This window comes from Haliotis rubra, unplaced genomic scaffold (genome assembly GCF_003918875.1).
Source record: "Haliotis rubra isolate DU_JTF1 unplaced genomic scaffold, ASM391887v1 Scf978, whole genome shotgun sequence".
In the NCBI taxonomy this organism is placed as follows: domain Eukaryota; kingdom Metazoa; phylum Mollusca; class Gastropoda; order Lepetellida; family Haliotidae; genus Haliotis; species Haliotis rubra.
In genome coordinates, this window is record NW_025767721.1 from 116,850 (window position 1) to 144,774 (window position 27,925).

General features: G+C 40.2%; 1 protein-coding gene across 1 annotated transcript; it reads left to right on the forward strand.

Moving 5' to 3' along the window:
- Positions 1-50: 50 nt before the first annotated feature.
- On the forward strand, positions 51-27,908 carry LOC124265399. The gene is made up of 21 exons (XM_046700169.1): positions 51-208; positions 2,438-2,542; positions 3,339-3,473; positions 4,646-4,767; positions 5,727-5,801; positions 6,549-6,609; positions 7,096-7,263; positions 7,817-7,900; positions 9,322-9,430; positions 10,302-10,376; positions 10,716-10,842; positions 11,153-11,353; positions 17,579-17,620; positions 18,494-18,568; positions 19,320-19,380; positions 21,479-21,646; positions 21,888-21,971; positions 22,761-22,869; positions 24,008-24,082; positions 24,537-24,663; positions 27,612-27,908. Exons 1-21 carry the CDS (start codon positions 82-84, stop codon positions 27,810-27,812), a joined length of 2,331 nt encoding a protein of 776 aa, XP_046556125.1. The 5' UTR covers positions 51-81; the 3' UTR covers positions 27,813-27,908.
- Positions 27,909-27,925: the final 17 nt, after the last annotated feature.

Here is a 27,925-nt window from a genome sequence, read left to right on the forward strand (position 1 = left end):
GTCACACAGTACTGATATTATTCCTGTGGGCTCACAATCTTGTCACTGACACTGTCTCGGAGGTGGCCAACAGCGGCCTCAATGTTAACCAGAATGGTCATCAACGTTTACTTCTTTACTCCACTGCTGGTCGGGCTTTGTTATGCGTCTCTACAGCCAGCTGTCAAGCACAACACAGAGAAGACCGAAATAACCCTGTCTTTTCCCTGTAAGTGTAAAACATACGATTATTCCACATAGAAATTTCTAGGGGTGGGTATTGTAGAGAATTTTCATATTGCGATATATTGTGATGCGAAAGCATGTATTGCGTGAAGTATTTTTATACAAAAAACTACTTATAATCGAGGTAATGCTTGATTTATAGAGCAAATACACAGCAAAATCACTATGCTTGATTAAGCTTTAATAACAACTTTTATTCATGATTAAGAATAAAAATGTGAATAATATTTGGCACAAATGAAAAAAGGAAATATCTTAAGATTTCCGAGTGTTACGAAGTTTTCCGAATGTCAAAATACCGGTTTTCGATCAGCGTATCGCAATACGTATCGTTTTCATGTCTGAACAGGTAAATACCGGTAAGCCGGTTATATTGCGCAGCCCTAGTAATTTCAGTGTCAGTGGTTGCCCGGTTGTCTAGAGCGCCGCAGATCACTGTGCTATGTTGTTCCTAATGCATAACTATGTGTAGGTCTTTTACCCATTGTAGACGGAATACTTATCCAGTGGGGTTACAATTAATCTTCAGCAACCCATGCTTGTTGTAGGCGGTGACTATCAGGATCAGGCTCGCTGTCATGGTTGATGGATGGCATTGGTTCTTTAAACCGCTGTTCTTATATTAAATGGGGCACGATAACTCGCGGCGTTGTTGTTTCATGTCAGTGATGTACGCCCATGTACACTATAACTACATGTACTTCTCAATCAAAAGGGGCGGTGGGGTAGCCTAGTAGTTAAAGCGTTGGCTCGTCACGCCGAAGACCCGGGTTCGATTCCCCACATGGGTACAATGTGTGAAGCCCATTTCTGGTGTCCCCCGCCGTGATATTGCTGGAATATTGCTAAAAGCGGCGTAAAACCAAACTCACTCACTCACTCACTCTTAATCAAAACGCGATAGCCTAGTGGTCACGCCGATGACTTGGGTTCGATTTCAATATGAGTACAGGGCCGCCTCCGTAGTGTAGTGCATAGGGCCGTGTCTCGCATAGAAACAGCATTAGAAAGACACATAGGTGTATAGACCCTACCCTATTACTATATGAAAGGAAAGGGATGTAACGACAAAACCACCCTCTCCTCAATCAAAATTAGATTTCACCACGTAAAATGTTTTTAAGGCCCCGCCGAGGCCTACGAATGGAAAGCTAGATGATTTCCCTACAAAATGAGCAAAAATTGCCGATCATGTTATAGAAAATGCCTGCTTACTGTCGAGGAAATGATATGTAGATGTTCAATCAGTTTTTAGACCCGTGGAATATGGCTGCCGATCGAATCTAGCGCTACATAGGTGCTGTCAACGTGGCTGGAATTAATAAACGAATTTAAAAGTTGACTTTTCGCTGTCTTGGCTGATACATGATTTTGGCTAGGAATTGTGGAGGTAGCTGTTTTTGGTGAGTTGTGGCGTATAACTTTGAAATAATGATCCGATTGTGACAATCTAGCTTTCGATTCGTAGGCCTCGGCGGGGCCTTAAAAATATTTTACGTGGTGAGGTTGGTTTTGTCGTTACATCCCTTTCCTTTTATATACACCTATTAGTCTTTCTAACGCTGTTTCTAAGAGAGAGACGCCCCTATGGTGTAGTGGTTAGAGCGTCCGCCCGGAGAGCGGGAGGTCGATCCCCGGCCGCGTCATACCAAAATACGTTAAAATATGGTACTTGTTGGTCCCTGCCTGGCGCTCGGCATTAATGGGTACAACAAGGACTGGTCGGCTCGGAGTCATGCTTAACTGCGGCATGGTATTTCAGTGAGCTAGCACTATAAAACCAGCTTAAGTCTGCTGGTGGGCTAGTACAAGCAGCCACACATACACACGCATGCATGTCGTCATATGAGCGAAATAGTCTTAGGTACGACGTTAAACCCCATTTCACCTCACCTTACCATATGGGCAAAATGTGTGAAGCCCATTTCTGGTGTCCCCCCGCCGTGATATTGCTGGAGTATTGCTAAAGTAGCGTAAAACTAAACTCGATCACTTAATCAATACCCAATTGAACATGTATTACTTTGTTCACAAACACTTTACGGTCTGCATCAATCAATACTTTTACCACCTACACCAGCCCATGACGTCCATTCTCACGTTACTTCTCCAATGTAACATCACAATTAACGATTGTTCAACTTTATCTGAATCACATACAAATTGGTTTTCGAAAACAAATAACATGTATTGTGAGCTTCTATTTTGGCAGATGTGGCTGGTGTTGATACGATTGACCTCTCGTATACACTCCATCTTCTGAAACAACATGTTCAGGCTTCTCACTTGACCAACAGCGTCAGACTGCATAAACAAGGTGACTATAAACGTCTGACAATATATTGTGCTTATTACATTGTCTTGGTTGATATGACAATACTAACTGTTAATCGCGTGTAGCTGTTGCATGGGTATTCGTGTACAAATACACATTGTAAAGACCCGAGTTGTTTCTGAAACTTCTGATCCTTGGTCTTTCCATTATTCTGTCACAAAGACAAATTCCTGTAGAACGATGTAAAACAATTAGTAATTTGTTGCTTCTATTCTGTTTGCCAAAGGAAGGTTTTGGTCCATGAGTTTGCATCTGAAACCTTTCTGTAATAAGGAGAAGGAAGGATTTACATCTGAGGTTTAATCTTCTGATGTATACAGAAACATCTTTGTGTTGAATGCCAAAGGGAGGTGGTTGGTCCATGAGTTTGCAACTGAAACCTTTCTGTAATAAGGAGAAGAAAGGATTTACATCTGAGGATTAATCTTCTGATTTATACACAACGTCTTTGTGTTGAATGCCAAAGGGAGGTTTTCTTCAAGGTTTTGAGTTTGCAACTGAAATCGTTCTGTGATAAGGAGTAGAAATGGTATTTACATCTGAAGTTTAAGGTTCTGATTTATTCAAAAGCGTTTTTATCCTGAATGCCAAAGGAAGATTTTGGTCCTCGCAGAAGACACATTTACAAGGTCATAAATTGTGTTCTCAATGTGAGATAAGATAGTTTTGCTTGTGACACAAGAACATCATAGCCTTTGCAAGATTCCAGTGCACATCTGTCACTTTTCTCGTGGAAAATGTTTAGTGACTGCTTTGATGGTATCTCCATTTTTTTCAGGTGATGGATATTTCACCTACCGGATTCAAAGCAAGAGGGAATTCACTGACAATGATGTGTTGGACTATTCGGTTAAGTACTTATCTGCCACTGGAGATGTTATTGGTCAACTTAATGATGTATACTACATCCCAGGTATGTACACCCATGGTTCATAGGCAAGGATTTAGTGTTTCAAGCACGCGTACGGTACTTATTGTACCGTACAACAATGGTTGAAAAATGGTTGAACTGCATTATTCATAAATAATCATATAAATATTATCACATATTAACGTTTTTGGTTTTGGTTGGTTTTATGTTGTTTTAGTGTTCGTTTGTTGTTGCTATTTGGAAGGGGGATACATATGCATATTCTGCATCAACATAATGATGTATACATTATATGTTATATTACACATATGTAAATCGGTGGTACATTTGTAACATTAAATGGTCAATATCATATATCAAAACAATTTTTTTTAAAAGGGTAGTTAATATTGATTTAAAACACCCCGTATTAAGTAATATTGTTATTTGATAACATTTCAAATTCTCTAATATAAATTGCGATAGGGCATAATCTAAGGATCTGTGATACTCAGCGGGTATGTTCATATCTTTCATATCTCAGATTCTTCTCAATTAATGTCGGTACGATGAGGTAGTGAAGTGGTGAAAGCGTTCGCTTGCTGAAGACCCGGGTTCGATTCTCCAAATGGGTACAATGTATGAAGCCCATTTCTAATGTCCACGTATTGTTGCGTTAAACAGGGTTAAACCACTCACTCACTCTCACATATTTGTTGGTTGGTTTGCTGCTTAACGCCGCACTCAGCAATATTCCAGCTATATGTCGGCGGTCTGTAAGCAATCAGACAAGCCACGTGAATATCGATACATGCAACTGGGATACCATGACTTGGGTTAAAATTGGTCTTCAGTAGCCCATGCTTGTCCTATGAGGCGTCAGGCTATTGAATTGCTTGACAGATTTCATTGTATCCCAACTTCGTAGATCGATGCTCGTGATGCCAGTCAATGTATTGTCTGGTCCAGGAACGATTATTTACAGACTACCTTTTTCTCGCTGGAACAGTGCTGAGAGTGGCGTAAAACAACAAACAAATACAAAACCAATAGTGAAATAATTTTAGGATTACGTGCTTTTTAAATTTTTTATATGTGATATTTTTGTTGTTACTGTCTTTTGTCGACTTTGTTTATATTTTTATCTAATTTTATGTGTCATGAATATAATGTGACGAAATGTCCCTCTCTCACATTCACACATTTCATAATTCTGTTTCATATACCGACATTAGCTGCTTCATCGCTCAGCCCTCGATTGTACAGACGTGGAACAACCGTTCTTTACGACGATTTTCACACTAATCATCTCGACAGCAACAAATGGAGACATGAAATAACTTGCTTTGGAGGAGGGGTAAGTTTTGCCACCAGTGTATCACTGCTTTACCTACCAGACCTCAAACCTAATAGTGAGTGAGTGAGTGAGTGAGTTTGGTTTTACGTCGCTTGTAGCAATACTCCAGCAATATCACGGCGGTGGACACTCAGAAAAGGGCTTCACACATTGTAGGGGAATCGAGCCCGGGGATTCGAATTCGGCGTGATGAGCGAACGCTTTAACTACCAGGCTACCCCATTGCCCCTGAAACCTAACCCCGTGGAGGGGTGACACCGCATTTAACACTATCCACGCCTTAGCAGAGACTGTAGCAAGAGATTTTGATTGAGAGGCTGTAGAACATTTAGTGTGACGGTCCACCGCTTTAGGAAGGGTACCAAGCGCCCCTGACCCACTGTTGTGGGGTGATTTCCTTATTGAAACCCAGATGGTAATCCTCAAAAGAACTTACTGAAATTAGAAAATAACCAGTCAAGACTGATACATTATAAAAAATATATTGAAAAACGCAGTTTCAAAACAAGTGATACAACAGGTCTTAAAACTCAAGGTTCAGAATTTCGGAAGAAAGATGGCTGTTATCATAGTTATGTATCGTAAAGATTCGCTCGAAGATACCATAAATAAACATTAGTGAGTGAGTGAGTTTAGTTTTACGACGCAGTCAGCAACATTCCAGCTTTTTGGCGGCGGTCTGTAACTAATCGAGTCTTGACCAGACAATCCAGTGATCAACAGCATAAGCATCAATCTGCGCAATTTGGAACCGATGACATGTGTCAACCAAGTCAGCGAGCCTGGCCACTCGATCCCGTTAGTCGCCTCTTACGACAAGCATGGGATACTGAAGATCAATTCTAGCCCGGATCTTCACGGGTGTAAATATACATTAGAACAATACAGATTATATTCAAACAGTACACAATATTATTTGTTACGATAATAAAGTTTATTGTTATTTTGTGTCATTCCAGGGTGGTCAGTTCCAGATGTACACACCGGAAGCTGCCAACACCTACATAAAAAATGGCGTCCTCTATCTCAAACCGGTAGTCGATCATTTTAGTAATAATTGGATTTCATTAATGATTGTGCCAAACTATTTTCTGTTTTAATGTATAACCTGAAGTGTTTATAATGTAAGGTTGATCATGTTAGTCTCGTTTGCGACAGGAAAGGTCGTATGACAGAATACAAACACCTGCAGTCATCATAGTAACTTGAAGCATAGTCTCGGGTACAGGTAAGATGGTAGGAGACCAGGTGCAGTGTTGTTGCTGGATGGATATAGGTATCTGAGACGAACTGCCAATAAGAATGGTACCATTCCATGGGGATGTCAATGCCTGAAAACAAAGTGTCCAGCCTCAGTCACTACAACAGCAGATGGGACTGTTGGCAGAAGAGGGGACAAACAACGAACACATCAACCTGACCAAAGCTCTATTGGTTCCTATGTCCTTACCAGTAATGAGAAAAAACGGGCACGAGAAGAGCTAACAAGTGTACCAAAGCTCACTGTCAAAATTAGGACAACTGGCTATATTAATTACAGAAGTGAGAAATTTCACTGTCAAACTTGGGACTGTCAAAATCGGGGCAAAACCCATGTATCTGTGGCAATACTGCTTTCATACTACAGGGCGGATTTAACAAATGTTTCAGAAGCAGCGCTACATTTGGGCAAATTTGATTTGTTGATGCCAGGGCTAAATTTAGACGTAATTAGTAATGTGTGCAAACCCACCTTACGTTCTACGATGTTTGCGAGATTATTCCAACATTTTTCTCTTCAGACATATACTGTAGACAAATTTGGAGAAAACTTTCTTTACCATGGGGATCTTGATGTTGCCAGTAAGTTGTCACTGTTTTTCTCGATTGAAAACAACTGTCATTTACAGAGCAATGGGGAACCAACCATGTCTTCTTAAATACGTCACGATACAATAACCTAGAAAATCTGGATCGTCAAGTATAGTGTTCCTCCTCCAGTACCTAACACAAGCAAAATTGCAAATTATCTAAGGATTCAGTAAAGTTCAGAGCTGGCTGTTACAAACTTAAACAAGTGTAGACAGGAGCAGGATGAAAGCCATTGATCATTGTTATGTCATTGAATAGGTCAGAAATTCCTGTTTTCCAGTGGAATGAGGAACGTGCTACAGCAACAACGGATACCAGCGTCTGGGATCGAAGAATGAAATACCAAAAGCAAATTTGCAAATTACCTTAAAGTTTAGAGCTGGCTGTTAATGTTGAACAAAGTGTAAACAGGAATAGGATGCAGTTGCAGTCTGTCATCGCATGTCATTGCATGTCTCAGAATTATATGATTTCCAGAGCAATGGGGATCGTGCACATATTACAGTGACAACGGATGCCACCGTCTGGGATCGAAGAATGAAATCCCACCTATCATGTCATCTAAACTCTATTCCAAGGCTTCCATCACCTACGGAAGAATAGAAGTCATTGCACAGTTACCTAAAGGAGATTGGTTATGGCCAGGTGACTATTTTGGATTTTCCATGGCATTATTGTTTCCTGAAATGTTTCCGATAATCACATGCAAGGTTTACAAAAAAATACTCTCTTAAAAGGTTTTTGTTGTCTTTAATAGTTAAGGTATATACTAGAAACCATTCATGGTTCAGCTCATGAGTCGAAATTTCGAAACGAGACATGGCCCTCAAAACAAATTTAAGTTTTTACTTGAAACAGCTGAATTTTGAACTCAGATGCAGTTTTTTAATAAAAAAAGCCTAAACAACTTAAGTATTCTATTCACCAAACTCAAACTGTCTACTATGTTTGAGTTTAATATCGATTTCAGTTCATTCTGGGAAATGCGTTTTCTCAAATTTACTTAAGTCAAAATTAAGTTTGTTTCGAGAAATCGGGCCCTGAACAATCAATGCCAATGTTTAAGCTAACAGTGAATGTTTGTTTGACACAACAAACTACTCCTAACGAAACATCACAGCTTGATCTATTCATTAAGGTATAAAACTGTAAGTGTATTAGTTAATCATTTTTACTAATCATCTAATGTTTACCAAAGCAATATGGATGCTTCCTCCTAAAAGGCCATGGAAATATGGCGGATGGCCAGCTTCCGGCGAGATAGACATTATGGAGGCTAGAGGTAAGTTATACTTTTCAGTATTACGACTCCAGTCTGATATGTTTACTTCAATCATAGATGTTTGAAGGACTTATGGTCAAACTCCCTCTGGATATACACGATGTGCCTCCATGCTGTTACTCTATCAGTTAGTTTTGATAAGTTTCACATTATTAATTTTGTCTCATGATACATATAAACATACTGTCATAAATTTGCAACCCCCAAAACATGAATTTTGAGCAAAGGTAAATATTCGAGGTATGCGATATATTTTATTATGGCTCTAAATTAGTCGAATTAAGTCAAAATGAGTTATGTTTCATGATACTTATAAGCATACTGTCATTCATTTACAACCGCCAAAACATGAATTTGGTCATGGCCACTGTTCGTCCATGGACCGGGCCATAAGCTTGAGTTTTCAAAAACAAATTGGAATTTTTTCATTTTTTAGCATATATTCATGATAACTGCATACTGAAATTTGTGCGGAGAGTTTCTGGATTTGGGGGTTTCCAGAATTAAATGTGGCTACGGACGCACCGTTTATTTTCATGTCATTGTTTTAAACATCAGTAGGGTCCTGGACCATGAAAGGAATTATGGCAATAATTTGCATTTCAAAAGTAAAATCGGACATTTATCGGTACAACATGTCATATTAACAATCAGAACACTACTTAGATGAACGGCAACAGAAGGGTCTAAATATGTCACAGAGAAGAATAACAAACTGGCTCTTGCTCAATTTCCTAATAGACAGGTAGATACGATGTAGATCCTTCATGCCTATATGCGTCACATCTTATGTGACACCACCAAACTGTTCAACAAGTAAACGCCAGGGGATCATTATCTTATTGTTAGCAATAAGCGAAATCGAAACAGATACACCAACACGGCCAAATCCACAATCAATATTCCTTGCAATAAACGCTTAGGGTGTCACTCATGCATTAAAATTTACAACGCGAGGTGACAACAGTTACAGGTATATTTGATTTGTCCCAAAAGATTGATCCTGGAAACAAAATGCATTGATAGTCTTTCAGTTAAACGTGTTGTTCCAAATTGCATATGACTGCAACTCTCTATCTTCCATCAACATACTAACTATAAAAAGGATCCAATTGTTTGGTAGAATATGTTGAACAGGTTCAAAGACTACACACATTAATACATGTTTTATGTTGATGTCTTTAGAACACACAGTGTCCGTTTAACCATATGATAAAGTTAAATTTTCAAGGAAAAAATTCTTACAGGCACCAATTGCTTTCCAGATAGTTTGATGCCTCAGATAGTAATTACGGTGGCAAGAAAACCTCTAGCTGTGACCGTAAGGAAACTGTCCAAGAGGTTGACGTGACACCTATTGTAAGCATCAGTTTCCAGTACTGCACAGTGGTGTTTCTTTGTAAACCCCTCACTGTTCACAGGCAACCTCAACCTGAAGGATAGCAGTGGTAATAACCATGGCGCCCAGAACTTCCGGTCTTCGCTCCACTGGGGTGTTTCCGGTCAGCATCATAGTAAGGGATATGGAAGGTATATTTGTAGCTTCTTTGTCCTATTTATTTTTTATCCTTCACATATCACTAATTGTGTTGTACATGTTGTATTGAACACGTTCAGTCTGAGGCACGCATATCACCAAAAGGGCGTTTTATAGCCGTATGGACAAAGCATTGGCTTTTCACGCCGAGGGTTCGTGTTCGATTCCCCACAAAGGTAAAACGTGTGAAGACCACTTATGGTGATATTGCTGCACATTGCGAAAGGCGGCGTAAAACCATTCGAACTCGATGATATCAGGTCCATTTCACGTTTCAACGTTTCGACTTGCTCAGGTGACGCGACTTCTACATAAGCTGTCAGAGCATATATATCAATAATGATTTGGTAAAACGCTGCAGTATTCTATGACATCTCGTTTTACGCGCATTTTCACTCTCGACCTTCAACTGCAACTGTATAATACATTACCTTTGCTCATCAAGTTTGTTCATTGTTTGTGTCACGTTTTCGTAAATTATGATTGTTCTTCTTCTGCCGTGGTACATGTTCATGGCTCCATCCAACACAAACACACCTGTGGAAATCGAAAATGTTCAGACACCCTGATAACAAGTTATCGTTATGAATGAGTGGGTACTTCTAAACGCTACTTTTGACATTATGTTAGTAATACGAGCTTCATGTGGGCTCTAACCCTATCTTAATCATTGCAGTCGAGGTTTAAATGACAATCTTCAATGATGCTTGCATTACATGTACCATAAATGGTCGGAAAAGGATCTGAACCCATGTCCGATCACAATCATGGATGACGACTACAAATGAACAAATTGTTGTACATGCCACAATTTTTCAGTGTGTTCAGCAAGTTGAGTTTGTATGTTTGTGTTCTGTTTAACAGGGTAAGTGACCCTGGAACAGTATGGGCTGACCGCTACCACACGTACTCCATTGACTGGACATCAGGTCACATAAGGTGGGAAGATATATGGCAAAAGGTTTTTATTGTTTTGTTTGTTAATTAACGCCGCAGTCAGCAATATTCCAGCTAAGTAGCGGCGGCCTTTAAAACAATCGAGTCTCGACCAGGCAATCCAGTGATCAACAGCAGGAGGTATCGATCTTTGCAATTGGGGTACGATGACATGTGTCCACCAAGTCAGAGTCCCGTTAATCGCCTCTTACGACCAGCACGCGTTCCTGAAGATCAATTCTAACCTGGTTCTTCACGGGTTGAACTAAAGGAACAACATCTAGTGTTTCGTTCTGAAACTGGGACAGCAGATATCTGGACATGTATGTTCTCCTGTACCAGACTATCTGTAGATGACCACCCGGTCTTGGCCTGGTCAACACCCTCCCAAGGCTTATGGGCATACAGTCACATGACCGGACACAACATCTGGGCCAGCGGGGGAAAAGATGCGCCTTTCGATGGACCGGTAATTTGAATTTTCAAATATATTCATTTTGAGTGAAGGTAATGCATAAGAAAATAGGATTTTTGTTGGTCCTCATTTTAAATGTTGTATTGGTTCAGTTGTATAGGAAGGATCCGATGTTGTTGGGTATTCTGGTCAAGGGAACTTTAAACTCGTGATTAGTTATATGTTTCAATTCATAAACATTTTTCTTAATGTATTGATAGCACCAGGCCATATTAAACAAAGACACTGTCGTTATTTCCAATCATCTGTGATTTATTTAAGCTTTTGGTTATCGGTGTGAAGACAATCGCCTTAACATTTATAGATGGGTCTCATCCTCAACGTAGCTGTCGGCGACAATAGCGTCTTCTTTTCTGATTCTTGGCATAACCCTAATGGAAAACCGTGGAAGAATGGATCGCCTACCTCCATGGCAGACTTCTGGAAGAACAGGCACCAGTGGCAGCCAACTTGGCATGGTGAAGACGCTGCCATGAAGATCAGGTCCGTCAAGATGATACAGTATTAGACTGCATCTGAGTACGCGAGTACTTCTCACGGAGGTTTCTTACACCTTGAATAACATCCATCTGTTACGGAATAAAGTTATCAAACTGGTCATCTGGTTAATACATGATTCTGGTGTTACAATATGTGTACAAGTGGTTGTCAGGGTTCCAGCTGATCGTTCATTCCTATGTGGTGAACTGTGACCCGATAATAGTTCATTCGCATGCACATTTGGAAAACCATCTGGAAAAACCTTAAGGTTTAGTCCCCGATGCCCCCGAGAGGCGACAAACGGGACCGGTTAGTCGGGCTCTTTCTGACTTGGTAGACATATGTCATCGTATCACAAATGCGTCAGTCTAGTAAACTTAGGCCCAGTATTATTCGTGACACTGCTATACTGAGTCTAACAAAACCTTGTGGAAGGTCGCGTCAGGTAACCTTTGAGCGACCTATGACCGTCCAATCAAACGCGAGACGGCCGAACGGATTTAACCAATCAGACAACGGCTACTATTTAGGGTTTGGCGGGACTTACAAAATGGATTTTCTCTTCCCCGGTCGCAAACACTGATCTCATGACAAGTGAAAACCCGCATAGAACACAGATATATGACCTGCAGAATATACGCTTTGGGGAATCTGTTCACATGGCTATCATTAGCTAATAATTTCGAAAGCTGACATCCTTGAATACTGACAAAACGCTATTTTCAGCGACTGTTTACACACTGTTGTGTCGTGCCCCATGTGCATCACTCGGAAGCAATCGTACGAAAAATAGCATTCGGAATCGTTCGGGTACAAAACTCTTTCGAGGTAAAAGTTCAAAAGGTATGTGCGAATGTCAACGCATTTGGTAAGCTGTGTTCTGATTGGTCTATTGAAAAGGTCAGCTGACGCGACCTTCCACAAGGTTTTGTTAGACTCAGTATAGCAGTGTAACGAATAATACTAAGCCTAAGTTTACTTAGACTGCAAATGCGTAGAACAATGCTCATGCTATTTGACTCGATTATGTACAGGGACCACAAACAATCAGGAAAAACTTCGTATTACCATGCATCCATGGTGCTGTTGACAGTTTTGTTTACTCTCGTGGATATAATCATGGCGGCCAACACCTCATTTGCCTGAATCTGGGAGCTTATCTCGGCAATTGTACGTATCCAGGTGATGTCCCATCCGTAATAAGAAACTGGACCCAAACTGTTTCTTGCCTTTGAGATTGCCCCTGCTTTCCGCTCGTGAAATATGCTTATCGCTGTGTCATCAATCAGGTCATGTTTTACCCAGACTGACCGTTCAGGTGACCGTCTTTTTTATCGTCATGTTCTGAGACCAGCTTTTTATCGTCGTGTTTTGAGACTATCGTGTATGGTCTCTGCCCATCTACATTGTTAACATTGTTATGTGGATCGGAATTTAGACAGATAAGATACACGAATTTTTGCCTTACCTTTCTGACTGCCACTCTTTCTATTAGACTTTTTCTGATTTGGTTTTATCAAAAACCAAAGTAGTTCTTTACAGTTGCTGGACAGTTTACCCGTACACGCTTCCCTCCATGTAAGTGTGTCAATAATGAAATTTTGGATGTTTTTAACGAAACACTCAGCAATATTCCAGCTATATGGCGGCGTTCTGTGAATAATTGAGTATGGACCAGATGATTAAGTGATCAATGTTCAACATGAGAATCAATCTACGCTATTGGGATACGATGACATATTTCAACCAAGTCAGCGAGCCCGACCCGACGATTAGTCGCCTCTTACAAGCAATGTTACTGAAGACCAAATCTAACCCGGATCTTCACGGGTCCTAAAATGAAAATACAAAGCGACAGTTTTACAATACATCACAATAAACAGTCACATATTCTATGCTGATTCACGCACGATGGTACTTTAAAAGTTGTTCGGTAATAACGCCGCTCTGTGGTGAATGTCCTTGACCAAACTGATATTATTTTACACATTAAGGTACACTTCATGAATAAGTTTACCGTGAACTCTGATGTTGCGAGCTCAACGTCAAGAAGTAACGGACAAAGGAACGGTAATACTCGACAAGATGACTATCTGTATTCATCATAGCCAACTGCCTCATCTCAAACGATGAGTAACATGCATTTATCTCAAATGGTATATCTAAAAGGTACATATTCGTTTAAAAACTAACTAACTTCAGTAAACGTTACACCTTCAAACCCTCGAACTTAATTAACATCCTTGTCTTTTCGATTTGGACAATACCAACTCTATCCCTTTACCTGTGGAAACATTAATGTTGTGTGCTTCAATCAACTTTTCTCCATTCGTTTAGTCTGGACTACATACCGGCACTGGTATGTCAAAGTACATTTCAGTGACATTAGAAAAGGTAATGTGGGATATTAAAAATACTTCAGATACATGCGTCATGCATTTGTGCCATTTTCAGTGACTGACTGATAAGGCGAGATATATTGTCACAATCTTAGCACAGAAACCAGACACTGCTTCTGTGGTGGCTGCCTCGATATCGACGAGAATGCCCATCAACGTCTTCTTCACAACTCTGCTTGTCGGGCTTTGTTGTGCGTCTTTACAGCCAACCATCAAACAAGACACAGAGAAGAATGGAATGACATTGTCCTTCCCAAGTAAGTGTAAACATACACTCATGGAAGCGAATAAGGGAACACATTGTCCTTCCCAAGTAAGTGTAAACATATACTCATGGAAGCGAATAAGGGAACACATGAAAGTACTAGTGTTCCTTTATGTATGTCCAGAATTTCGCCCACAGTGCAATACAAAGCTTGTAGAGAAACCTGAAAAAGAATAAAGGAACACTTTCATGTATTCCCTTATTCGGTGCCATAAGTATATATAATAACCATAAGCATATGGTACCAACTGGCCAGAATATTGTTGGCATGGAAAATACTTTTGTTTAAGGTATTATGTCTAATTATTAACTCAATCTCCGGCTACGTCTATCGTGGTTGTTGCAACATCGGATTCTTCTGATACTTTGTAGTAGATGACGTGTGGACAGTGCCCACCACTTTGCGTACAGCAATGTGAAATACTGTGATCGCATTCAGTTAATATATAGTTAATAGTTCACGCTTACATTCCTAAAAACTAATCCATAATTTGAAATTATTGTTTGGCGTTTCTGATGATTTGTTTAAATAGGATCAGAACAGCTTCTCCACTATATATTTGAGATAAGTTAGATAAATGGCACAGCATTTATCACCACGGATGTTACTGGTTAGTAAGTGAGTGGGTGTGTCAGAACATCTTTAAACATTACCACCTAAACATCCGTTATTTCTTTAACGTAATTCTGAAGTCTTTTATGAAGTTAACTTTTCGTTTCGATCCTGGACGTATGGACGTAAAACAAGGCTTTGGTTTAATCGTTGGTATCTGCATAACGTATTTAGATCACTTCCTGTCAATAAATACCAAAGCCTCAATATCTTCCCTTACTGCTTCTAAATCTGTAACACAAGACATAGTTCAGCGCAATACTGCAACACAAGCCCCACCTATCAAATGATGTTACCAACCAATCAGTGGACATTTAACCTTTAGTTGGTTTGCCCGTATTTACCGGCTCATTGAAAAATACTTTTCTAAATTAATTTTATCCAAACAAAGACAAGGAACCAATAACAGTGTAGTTATAAACTCAGAAATAGTTATGAATATGAGAATGTATACGCTTGCAAATTTGTTTTGATAAAAATGCAATTATTGTCATATATATTTATTTCCGGTACTGAAAGGCCACAGGCCTGTAGTACAATGCATTTATAAATCAATATTTACACGCACGGATAATATACATGAAGAAGGGAAAATAATCAACTTTAGGTTACATTGTGTTCTGAGATATATTCTGTCCTAAACAACATGGCATAGTAAACAAACATGGACAAGTTTTGAAGTATAGTATGGGTTTTGTTATTCAACAATGCTGAGAATTTATAAAGGTTTGGATGGGCACAATAATATTTCTTAATATACAACTTTCTGATGGAATTATAAGCAGGGCAAATTAAAAGAAAATGATATTCATCTTCTATTTGGTTAAGATCACATAGTTTGCAAGTTCTATTTTGAAATTATTATGAAATGTTACTCGGTGGAAACGAGGGGCCAAAACCTTGCAGATTGTAGCTCCCCAAAACAGCTGCTTCCTGTATCAAATACCATGTTAGAACATTTTCATTTATAATTAATTTGAACCACCCTTACAAGTCGGTGTAAACTGTGTCTTCCCTACCCGTCTTTAGAAAGACTGTGTGGTTCCAGCTAACATGCTTGCAATCCATACAAATTTCGAACTAAAATAACAGCATGTAACTCGTGTATTTTGTTTTGGCAGATGTGCCTGGTGTTGATACGATAGAACTGTCGTACGCTCTCCGTCTTGTGAAGCAACAGGCACATTTACCTCACTTGACCAACACCGTCAGACTGCATAAACAAGGTAAATATAATAGTCTGGCAATAAATTGTACTTATTATATTATGCTTCTGTCATGGCTGATATGACAGTATTAAATGTTAATGTGTAGTGTAATGTTCTAAGCATGGGTACTCGTGTACTTCTGATCGTTGGTCTGTCCTGTTGAAAGATGTTATAACAGAATTGTAGAGGGTGTAAGTACGGATAGAATTGGTGACGATATTGTTAGAATTTGTCTTCAGCAAACCATGCTAACGAGGGACTCGGGATCGGGTTGCCAGGTCGCTTACGTGGTCATCATATCCCAGTTGCACAGGTCGATGCTCATGCTGTTGATCACTGGACTGTCTGGTTCAGATTCGATTATTTACAGACCGAGCCATATAGCTGGAATATTGCTGAGTTAGCGTTAGAAGAAATAAGAAAATGAGTTTGCACAGGCTGCAAGTCAATAAACTACCGGGCAAACGAAAGTTATCACCGACTTCACTTGACCAAAAAAAAAAAAATAAAAGATGTATGTAAGATCCACAACCTGTACCGATTGTACCAGTGTTTTATTATACAATTACCTTAAAAGGACTAACTTTCTTTTGATCGGTAGTGTATGTCACATGAGACAAGTCCACCGAGTCATAGGTCCCAAATGAAGACAAGATAGCTATTTTTCGTGACACGAGGACACTCCTGCAGGTTCAAAATTCCAGAACACAGCAGAACATTTTCTCCAACAAACATTTCAGTGACAGTTGCGCATTATCTCTATTTTCCCAGCTGATGGATATTTCACATACCGGATTCAAAGCAAGAGGGAATTCACTGACAATGATGTGCTGGAATATTCAGTAAAATATTTATCTGCAACCGGAGATGTTCTTCATCAACTTAATGATGTATACATCATCCCACGTATGTATACCAAGGATTCGTTTCTAACATGCTTTTGTGGGTTTTTTTAAAATATGTTTTTGATTTTTGTAAAAATAATTGTGGATGTATAAGGACGTAAACTATTGAATCCTTGAAGGGACATTGTCGCGTTGTCTCGCATTTTTGCAGCTTTTGTCACACATCTTAGATGGGGCGATAATGCGACAACGCGACATATTTTGACCTTGAAAATTGTCGCTATGTCGCCCTTTGGAGAAATTGAAAAAAATATTTTTCAAAACGCGACATGCGACATCGCGACAATGCAAATCGTTGCTCATACTGTCATCCAACGGTTTGCCAGGACTCGAGTACTTGTACACTTCACGTGATAGCGGTGAAATATTCCTGACCGTTACGTCAAACAACAATCATTCAAATGATACAGAATACCTTTATTATGTGTACCTTGTAGTTAGTAAGTGTTCATCACCCTATTATTACCCCGTTAAGATCCAGGACAGATCTGATCTTCAGCACCCAGTGCTTCTCGCAAGAGAGACGACAAACTGGATATAACTGAATCTGGTGGTCCCCCTTTTGAAAATGACTAAAGACAACATTGAGCTTAATGTTTTGCATTGGCGGAGCCAAAGGGGGGGTCAGGGGTCAGTACCCCCTGAACACCCCACCCCCACCCCCGAGATAATTCCTGAATCCGCTTCTGCTTATGACCGCCTTAGAGCTGAGAAAACGCTGAGTGAATAGTCGATCACACAGCCATCTCATAATGCTGTTATATATTCCGATATCTAGCGGCGTCATCGCTCAGCCCTCGACTGTACAGACGCGGAACAACCGTCCTGTTAGACGAATTCCACCATCATTATGTTGACAGCAAAAAAATTGGAAACATGAAGTCACTTGCCGGGGAACCGGGGTAAGATTGGTCTCGGATGTATCACCTCATGATCTTTATCTTCATCGCCGGACTCGTGAGATTAACTGATTAACTCAGTCTGAGCCACAAGTGACACACACACAGAATTTGATTTTGAGCGGTTGGGGCTTTTTATGTGACCAAAAGAATAAGTTTTAGGCCATCGAACTGTCGTTAATGTTTTGGTAAATAACACTTAAGCAATGACGTGGTTTGCAGAAAATCAATTTCTAGCACCAAACAGATGCACATTAGACAATAAACCTTACGTTGCATTGTCAGTAAATAACAACATCAATAAGTGCTAAAAATACAAGTGTGTTTTCATTTCTATAAAATCAAAGTTACGGCCTTGGTGGTTCAAATGTGTACTACCAGCGACACATTACCTCATCAGTCAGTCAACCTCTCCGCAACTCGGCTTAATACTAGTGACAGGCTGATCCGTCACTAGGTCTTGGGTCATCATGTGATTAGCTTGTGTATCGTTTTCACTTTGAAGCAGGGGACTGCAATTAACTTAGTTACGGATCCAGGAAAATACACGATCACGATGATGTCATATATATTATATTTGATTAATACACTGTTAAAATGGCTATTTTGGCTATTTTTCCAACAAAATACATGCAAGGAGATAATCCCATTGATATAAAACTTTTATATTACAATGAATGCCAAGTTGCTGTATAGACTCTAACGGTGAACACATCCGTGATAAGTAGTATCTGAAACGAAACCTAATTATTAAAATGTAGAAGTTGTATAGGAATAGAATTATCTCCTTTATTCACCGTACTTCAAAATGCCATATATAGCAGTTATAATACATGTATCCAGAGTTAATGCATCACGTTTGGGGTATTATTCCAGGGCGGGCAGTTCCAAATGTTCACACCAGAACCGGCAAACAGCTACACCAAAAACGGCCTTCTCTACATCAAACCGGTACAATACTTTCGTTTGTGAGTGAGTGAGTTTAGTGTTACACCACACTCAGCAATATCCCAGCTAAATGACGGTATGTATATAATCGTGTCTGGACCAGACAATCCAGTGAGCAACATCATGAGCATCGATTTATGCAGTTCGGATACGATGACATGTGTCAACCAGGTCAACGAGCCTGACCACCCGATCCCGTTAGTCGCCCCTCACGACAAGCATGGGTGACGGAAGACATATTCTAATCCGGGCTGTCCATCGGTGAATATATCTGTTACCCTAGACGTTCGATGCATAACTTGTGACTTTTATGGAAGCAATATTGTGTCGGGTTTTTTAACGTTTATGACACAGTGGTATACTAAAGGTTCCTCTCCCCATTCAAGTATGGTCATCTTGAAAGTATATCAGAGTCAGCTATTTCTAGGACGCATGGTATATTATACTCGTTTCACCAAAACCATATGTCTGCATTATAAGTATTCTTGGGTACAGGTATTTATTAATTAAAACTGATTGTAATAAACCTAGATGCTTGATTGGCATTTTAGAAGATGATATTTGATGAACATAGAGATTTTTTCTGGAATAAAAAGAAGATGTAACCCAGAAACAAATCTCTATGTAATAAACCTATTGTTGCTTCTTGGATGTAGTGCCGAATGTTTGAACTAAGAGCCTAATTTTCATTCATGTTTTGACAGATTTTAAATCCAACTATACTTCCATTCTAAGATCATTATTTCCTCTTCAGACGTTTACGGTAGACAAATTTGGAGAAAGCTTTCTTCACAATGGTGTTCTGGATGTTCGCAGTAAGTTTTCCCGATGTTCCACGCTTGAAACCAGATGCTTAATGGGCATTTAGAAGTTGGAAGGTAACATAACAACGTATGGATTTAGAACTTCTTTATTATTTACAACACGTCGTTTTGGGGTTACTTCTCGACACTTCATCAGGTGAATAACAGAATGTGGTTTACAAGCCAAATATGTAGTACGCACAGAAGGCCAGTGAGATGGGATTAACGATTGAGATGTACGGAGATCAAGGAGATTAAGTCATATGTTTTGATTGAGATGTACAGAGTTCAAAGAGATTAAGTTATGTATTTTCATTCAGATGTGCAGAATTTAAAGATATTAATTGGTATGGTTATGAAATAGATTACAGTCTGTGGTATGAGTGTATATCCTTCGTAGTATAAATACTCTGTATATACCTATGTTATGCTTGAAACCAGATTTTTAATATCAGGTCACTCTTAATCATGACCTTTGTACAGAGTTTCAGTGTTTCAAATGTAAAGACAATATCATACAATGGAAGCATGACAGTATGAAAAGCAAAGTTGCCAAAACAAAACAATAAGGTAAATATCGCAGATTCAATGTAAAACAAACGTAAACAAAGTACATCCAGTCCATTTATAAACTGTTATAAAAATCATAAAAATGTTCTGTAGCATAGCACGGGGCTTGTGCGTATGTAATATTCATGATCTCTGTTGATCAGAGGTTTGTGAACGCTGTCAGTCAACTACTCAACTACATGTATCTTCCAATCAGATTTTAATCCTTTTTGTACATAAGCTTCGTGACTTGTATTATTTGCTGTTCTTCTTCTTGAAGTGCCCTCATCTTGTCATGTGCTATTTATGATCAATTACCCGTTGTTGTTTATGTTAATCTGCTGCTTGTTTTAACAGATAACGGTGTCAGATTCTACACTGAAATGTTGCTATTTTCCATGAACAAGAAGTTGTTTTGCATAAAGTTGTTATCTTCGTTATCGTCGAACATCTAGAATGCCGATCAAACATTCTTTAAGATGATTGACAAAAAGTTGCTCTTCATATTACCCAGGGATTAGTTTCTGTGATATATGGTCAAATATAATACCTACATGACGACGCCGATCTCTCATACTAGCTGCCCCTTAAAACATTCATTGTAAGTCCAACACAGCAAACAAAATTTGCTTAAACAGCGGCCTGTCACCACAAGTCACACACAAACATAATTGGGCTTGTACCAGAAGTAGACAAATGCATCAGTATCCGACTGTGGAAAACAGGTATCACATATAACATGATACATAAGGATACATGTCTTCACGTTTTACATATTTCTTGAGGAAGATACGGTAAAGGGAATCCTGACTACTTCATGTCTTCACGTTTATCGTAATTCATGAGGAAGATACGGTAAATGACCCCTGTCTGTCCCATATATCATCACGTATTACATAATGCTTAAGGAAGATACGGCAAAGGATATCCTGTTTGTTCAAAGTCTTCACGTTTAAAGTATTTATTGAGGAAGATACAGTAAAGGGAATCTTGTTTGTTCAATGTCTTCACGTTTAACGTATATTTTTAGGAAGATAAGGTAAATGGAATCCTGATTGTTCCATGTCTTCACGCATAGCATAATTCTTGAGGAAGATACGGTAAAGGATATTCTGTCTGTTCCATGTCTTCACTTCTAACATGACCGCCTCCGTGGTGTAGTGGTTAGAGCGTCCGCCCGGAGAGCGGAAGGTCGCGGGTTCGATCCCCGACCGCGTCGTACCAAAAGACGTTAAAATATGGTACTTGTTGGTCCCTGTCTGGCGCTCGGCATTAATGGGTACAACAAGGACTGGTCGGCTCGGAGTCAGTATAATGTGTCTGAGTGGGGTATTCATGCTTCACTGCGGCATGGTATCTCAGTGGGCTAGCACTATAAAGCCAGCTTAAGTCTGGGCTAGTACAAGCAGGCGCACATACACATACACACGCATGCACGTCGTCATATGAGCGAAATATTCTCAAGTACGACGTTAAACCCAATTTCACCTCACCTCACCTCACCTCACTTCTAACATAATTCTTGAGGAAGACACGGTACAGAATATCATGTCTTTTCCAGAGCAATGGGGAACGTGTACATACATCAGTGACGACGGATGCTACCGTACTGGAGCCAAAAATGGAATTGCACCTATCATGTCGGCAAAACTCTATTCAAAAGCTTCCATCACCTACGGGAGGGTAGAAGTTGTTGCAAAATTACCTAAAGGGGATTGGTTAAAACCAGGTGAGTGATGTTTTAAAGTTGATGCGATCATCGTTTAATATTAATTGTCCCTTTATAAATAACCTTTAATATAAGAGCACATGATAAGCATCGATTTTGCTGGTTGAGCCTTCGTGTCGCTAATTTCATAATTATGAACAACCGTAATTGTAATGGTCAATTAACTAAAGATTGCTTTGTAAATTGGGCCTAAATTTTATTCAATCGCCTAATACAACCCCGAATTTCATGCTTACCATAGCAATATGGATGCTTCCACCAACGAGACCTTGGAAATATGGCGGATGGCCAGACTCTGGTGAGATAGACATTATGGAAGCAAGAGGTAAGTGATGATTGAATCAGTGATGAAGCAATATGATGCTTCAACATTGAAACAGCATCGACATTCGTAAGTTGAAGTGACGTTGAAATGTTGAGACCTGTATCATGACTGGATTGAAAAGGCTGAAGTGGTGTATTTTGGGAGAGCTTAATGTAATTCTTGGTCTGTCAGATACACGCGGGGTGTTTTGTCATGTAGACCAGCTAGGAATATTTTCAGATAAAATATACGACAAGCAATTTGTCTGCACAAAAGGCAATTAGTTTGATATTGCTTGGAAATAAATTACATAATTATGATTATCCTATGTAAACCTTCAAGCCCAAAAGTCCAACAAAGACGTATGTGCATTCCGTGTCACAGTCTTTACAAGGAAAGGACTTATTAGCACCATTTTAAATTACTTTTAAACGCATTGTGCATAGCTCTATAAGTGCCCTCACATTGCTCTACAGATACAGTTAGTCACCTCTTGTTCATGGTTTGAAGAAGTCCAGGTCATACCTGGATCTATATGTCAATCAATGAATTTTCAGGTCCAGAATCAATTTTTAGAGACCGTGGTCATATAACTTGAAATTTGCGGAGGACGGCGTTAAACGACGGACAAACCAACTGTGATTAAAATCCAAATAAGTAGATAGAACAATTACATTGCGAGAAATGGCAAATTAGTTGATATGAAAACTATATGAACGAATCAGTGAAATGTTGTTTGAGGCCAGTCGTGCGTGATAAAGGTCCTGCTACACCTGTAGAGAAAACATATTCCCAACTTCTTGTTCCAAGGGAACGTCAACTTGAAGGATAGCAATGGCAATGATCATGGTGGCCAGTTTTTCCGCTCTACACTTCACTGGGGGGTGTCCGATCAGCACCGGAGCAAGGGATATGGAAGGTAGCGTTTCAGTCTCCATCGTTTAATAATTCTTCATGAATCATTAACTGAGTTGAACATTTTCACAGTCGCATACGCGTGATGAAAGTGGCTTTAACCCAATGAACTCGGGTTCAGTGTGAGCAATTGTACAGGAAATGTGTTTTGGAGCATGTTGTATTTTGAACTTGGTTTGACGCCAAAGTTGGCTTCTTGTTACCGACATGTGCACAGCCGACCTATCATTGTTCAGATCCTACAAGTATACGTCGTTATGCCAACATCGAACACAGATAACCATGTACACATTATAAGTTGTTCACTGGTCACGAGGGGGACAGGGAACATAAGCAAACATACAGGGTTTCATCAAACAAACAAAACCCATGGACCCCCGAGATACCAGTGAACAACGTCTTTATCTTACCGAACACCTCAATGTTAATTTAGAACTGTTTGAGGCACGGGTATTGGATCATAATAAGGAGTACCGGAGGTAGGCCACAACCCAAACACTACTAATATGCAGTACCAAACGAATACCCACAATTCGGCAATTCCAGCAGGTAACATAGAAAATGTTACTCGCTTGTAAGCGGGATTGATTAGCTCAGCCAAACAGAAAACGGCATTTATGTGTGAGGTAAGGTAAGCCCTATTGTACACATGAACTGATAACTAGTTCACGTTATTAATGAGAAAAATCGTGTTGATGCCGATTTAAACACTAATTCGGTATTGTAAGCTTCTTGTGTGCGATAAGTCAAACTACTTTTAACATCATACTTACATAGCAAGGATCATTATCGGCGACCTGGGGATTCCAGCCTTGATAAACTTACATGGTAATTGTTAGATCGGCATTCTAGAATACATAATAAAGCATACGACTTGGTGGATAGAGCGACGCTTCGGTCCAGATTAACGTGCAGCTTGAAAACAGTGTAAGAATCAACACCGAAACGTCGCTCTATGCAATAAACAAGAAGTTGACAGATGTAATCCATAAAGACGTTCGCTTTATTGTCAACTTATATGGTCGTAAATAAAGATTGCAAAACCACTGTCAAGTTGTGGTGCCCTAGTTTTCCAATTGGTGTCTTGAAATATATCAATATTATAATTAAAAAAAAATATATATCTGTTTTCTCTTTAACAGGCAAAGTGCACCTGGGACAATGTGGGCTGACGATTTCCACACTTATTCCGTTGACTGGACAGCCGACCACATAAGGTGGGGTGATAATACACAGTAAAAACTAGAAAGAATAATGATCATGTAATATAAATGCCTATTCTTTACTGTTTATAGGTTCAAGGTAAGTAATTTTGAAAAGTTTCTTTAAGTGGCATGTAAATAATAAGTTGGTGATGAACAACGAGGAGAGTTCTATGGATATACAACTTTATTTATTATATTAATAAGAGCGACGTTTCGGTGTAGCTACAAACTCTATTACCCTGCAAGTGTTGGTAGCTACACCGATACGCCGCTCAAATTAATATTGAAGAAGTTGTATAAGGACTCTCCTCGTTGTTCAATATTGAAAAGATTGAAATGTTATCATAATCTCTGTTTACCGTAAATGCCTAAATATCTAAGACATGACAAAAAGCTATTCCCCTCTAGCCATTGTTGTGTAGTGTCTCCAAAACCTATAGCTTACATGTATGTTCTCCTGTACCAGATTGTCTGTAGATGACCATCCGGTCTTGGCCTGGTCAACGCCCTCCCAAGGTGTGTGGGCATACAGTCACCTGACTGGTCACAACATCTGGGCAAGCGGGGGCAAAGATGCGCCCTTTGACGGACCGGTAATTTAAACTTAAAAATACATGTATATTCCTTTTCATTATAGGTAACAGTAGTATAGGGAATGGCGGTACAGAACTGAAAAGCAAAAATAATGATAAAATAAGAAGGAAAAGAGCAAAAAGAGGAGGTGCACTCTGCATTTGAGTATATATAGACACTCTTTGTTTGCATTGGAGTTTTTTTCTTTGCGGTCCCAGTAGTCCATCCAACCCCAAGACAGGTATAGCACAGAAAAACAACAACAGCATGTTGATGGGGTTTGGACCACTCTCGTGTTGTTTCTACACTGGCGAAAGTGCACTCGAATTAGAGATACACAGGTACGTAGGTAAAGAACACAACAACATGCCAGGAACCATGCTATCACACGAAGCCTATGCCGAGGTCCAATCGAGGCGTTTGTCCCTTCGTGATGCGAAGAGGAAGTACCACATATCGCAAGCCTGATACATGCGAATCCAAGGTGGTACAGAGCCAGAGACAACGACGACAACTTCTGACATGGTCTTTGAGAGACTGCTGGAGAAGTGTCCCCACGTGTTGCTTTCGAAACGAGAGAAACAAATCCTGGAGAAATCGTGACACACCTTCTACGAGCGCTACCAGATGCCTCCGCAGTTTCTGGAACTGTATTTGCTGTGCTTTCACCAATTCGTAGAAGATGGCAAAATAGTGGATTTTGTCTACCTCTACCCACCCAACCAATTTCGACCCACAGTGGGCAAACTCCGCATCGTTCTCGCCGCTAGCTGCTGGCCGGAACCCCAAGGACAGAAGACACCACCGATGCACCGACTGCCTGGCCACCATATCGGAACTCCCAACACTCTTCGAGCGAGACAACTCCACGTGCAAGTGCTGCGCCATCGACCACTGCCTCAACAGCAAGAAATGCGTTCTGTTAAAAAAAAAAATGTGATAGAAGACAATTCGAGGTTCCTGAAGAAATCCCGATCTCCTACTGTCTCTCAAACATAGAGAATCTGTATGATGACAACTGCCGCTCCTGGTGCCTGCGCTACCAACGCCTCGTCAGTGAGTTGTCGGCCAATTGCCCATGCAGCGAGAAAGAGTCTTGTATCTTCCAACAGCTATCAGGACAAGCAGAGCCACCATGAGGACGGGGACGACATACTACCCCCTTGTCCAACTACAGTGGGTCCAAAGATATGGAAGTAGCAGCCCTTCTGTGCAACAAACACCGGAAAGCCACAGAAATTCCGGAAGGAAAGCACATCTACAAAAAGTTTGCCGTAGCGAAATACGAAGGGAAGAACCGACTGTTGCTGCTACTCGCTTCGCCGTCAACTGGAGAAAAAACTATTCCGGTCTACGGCTACAAGATACGAGAAAAGGTTCGAAACGTTGGTGGAATAGAATGCCTACGGTTTGCCGTGTTTGTCTGGATTGTCATCAACAAGACCTGGAAGAAACAGCACACCACCAGCCCACCACACACCGGTCCACAGACAGGTCCACGAGACGATGCCAAAACATAGGAAACCCCACTACAAGCATTAGAGAAGTCGCGTTGTGCCCTAGAGCTGGGCTTTGTCGACAGATCCATCAAATGTCTACAACATCGTGTTTTTTTCGCCCCAGTTTTTTTCCCGTCCAGCACTTGTTTGCTCGGTCTCAGGGAGCAGCAGCAATTCGACTTCTCGATCGTCTTTCCTTTTCGATATGGGCGAGTGGCAGACTTTGCAACGCCTGCACCGAAACGGTCCACCCACCAACTGAAGGCAGCGTTTCTCGTATATTGTAGCCGTAGACTGGAATCGTTTTTTCTCCAGTCGATGGCGAAGCAAGTAGCAGCAACAGTCGGTTCTTCCCTTCGTATTTTGCTACGGCAAACTCTTTGCAGATGTTGTTTCCTTCCGATTTCTTCAGGATTTGTTTCTCTCGGTCGGGAAGCAACACGTGGGACACTTCTCCAGCAGTCTCTCGAAGACCATGTTGGAAGTTGTCGTCGTCGTTGTCTCAGGCTCTGTTCCACCTTGGATTCGCGCGTATCGGGCTTGCGATATGTGGTACTTCCTCTTCGCTTCCCGAAGGGACAAACGCCTCTATCAGACCTCGGCATAGGCTCCGTGCGATAGCTTGGTTACTGACATTTTGTTGTGTTCTATACCTATGTTACTGTGTATCTCTAATTCGAGTGCACTTTCGCCAGTGTAGAAACAACACGAGAGTAGTCCAAACCCCATCAACATACTGTTGTTGTTTTTCTGCGCTGGACTCCATTTTTTTACATATACCTGTCTTGGGGTTGGATTGACTACTGGGACCGCAAAGAAAAAACAAACAATGCAAACAAAGAGTGTCTATATATACTCAAATGCAGAGTGCACCTGCTTTTTTTGGTCTTTTCCTTCTTATTTTATAATTATTTTTGCTTTGCAGTCCCGTACCGCCATTCCCTATACTACTGGAACAGATATGGAAATGGGATGAATGTGGGTTCTCATTTAAAAAATGCATACGTTTAGACAAAAGACAGACACTGTGAAAATGACTGTTTGTGGATATTGATCTTGGGAGGAACTGTTTTCCTCTTGGTATTTATCTATTTTACGACACACTCATTTGACGTCTCGCTAAAAAGTTGAGTGACAGACATATCAACAAGGATTATATTAGTAGAAACTAAACCCTATCCACATTCATAAGAAATGTGACTTTATCATGACGATATATTTCTTTTAGCAGCATTACAGCTGTATGATGTTGTCTGTAAAATAATCGAGCCTGGACCAGACAATACACAACCTACACCTACGCCATAATAATTGAACCTCTAGCTGAACTTGTTATAATTATGATATAATTTAAAAAATGGTTTTGCAAGTTTTGTCATCTATATAGATAGTTGCACGATCCTCGTATTACAATCGTTGATCAATTGTTTAAGCAGTGTGTAACTATTGGGAACATATACCACTTCCAGATGGGTCTCATCCTCAACGTCGCTGTTGGCGATGACGTCTACTTTTCCGATTCGTGGCACAACGCTAATGGAAAACCATGGAAGAATGGATCACCTACCGCAATGGCAGACTTCTGGAAGAACAGGCACCAGTGGCAGCCAACTTGGCATGGTGAAGACGCTGCCATGAAGATCAGGTCCGTCAAGATGATACAGTATTAGACTGCTCTGCGAGACGCTGGATAATGTCCTGATGTACAAATAGTCCAAACATATGGAATGATCTTTGTTTATTTGGAAATAAAAATGTTCATGCTTGTTTTTTTTGTGTGTTT

Coding starts and splice junctions, on each gene's coding strand:
- LOC124265399 (XM_046700169.1), top strand. CDS start 82: ATGTTAACCAGAATGGTCATCAACGTTTACTTCTTTACTCCACTGCTG. Junction 3,474..4,645: donor TGATGTATACTACATCCCAG/GTATGTACACCC, acceptor TACCGACATTAG/CTGCTTCATCGCTCAGCCCT. Junction 19,381..21,478: donor TGGTGTTCTGGATGTTCGCA/GTAAGTTTTCCC, acceptor TGTCTTTTCCAG/AGCAATGGGGAACGTGTACA.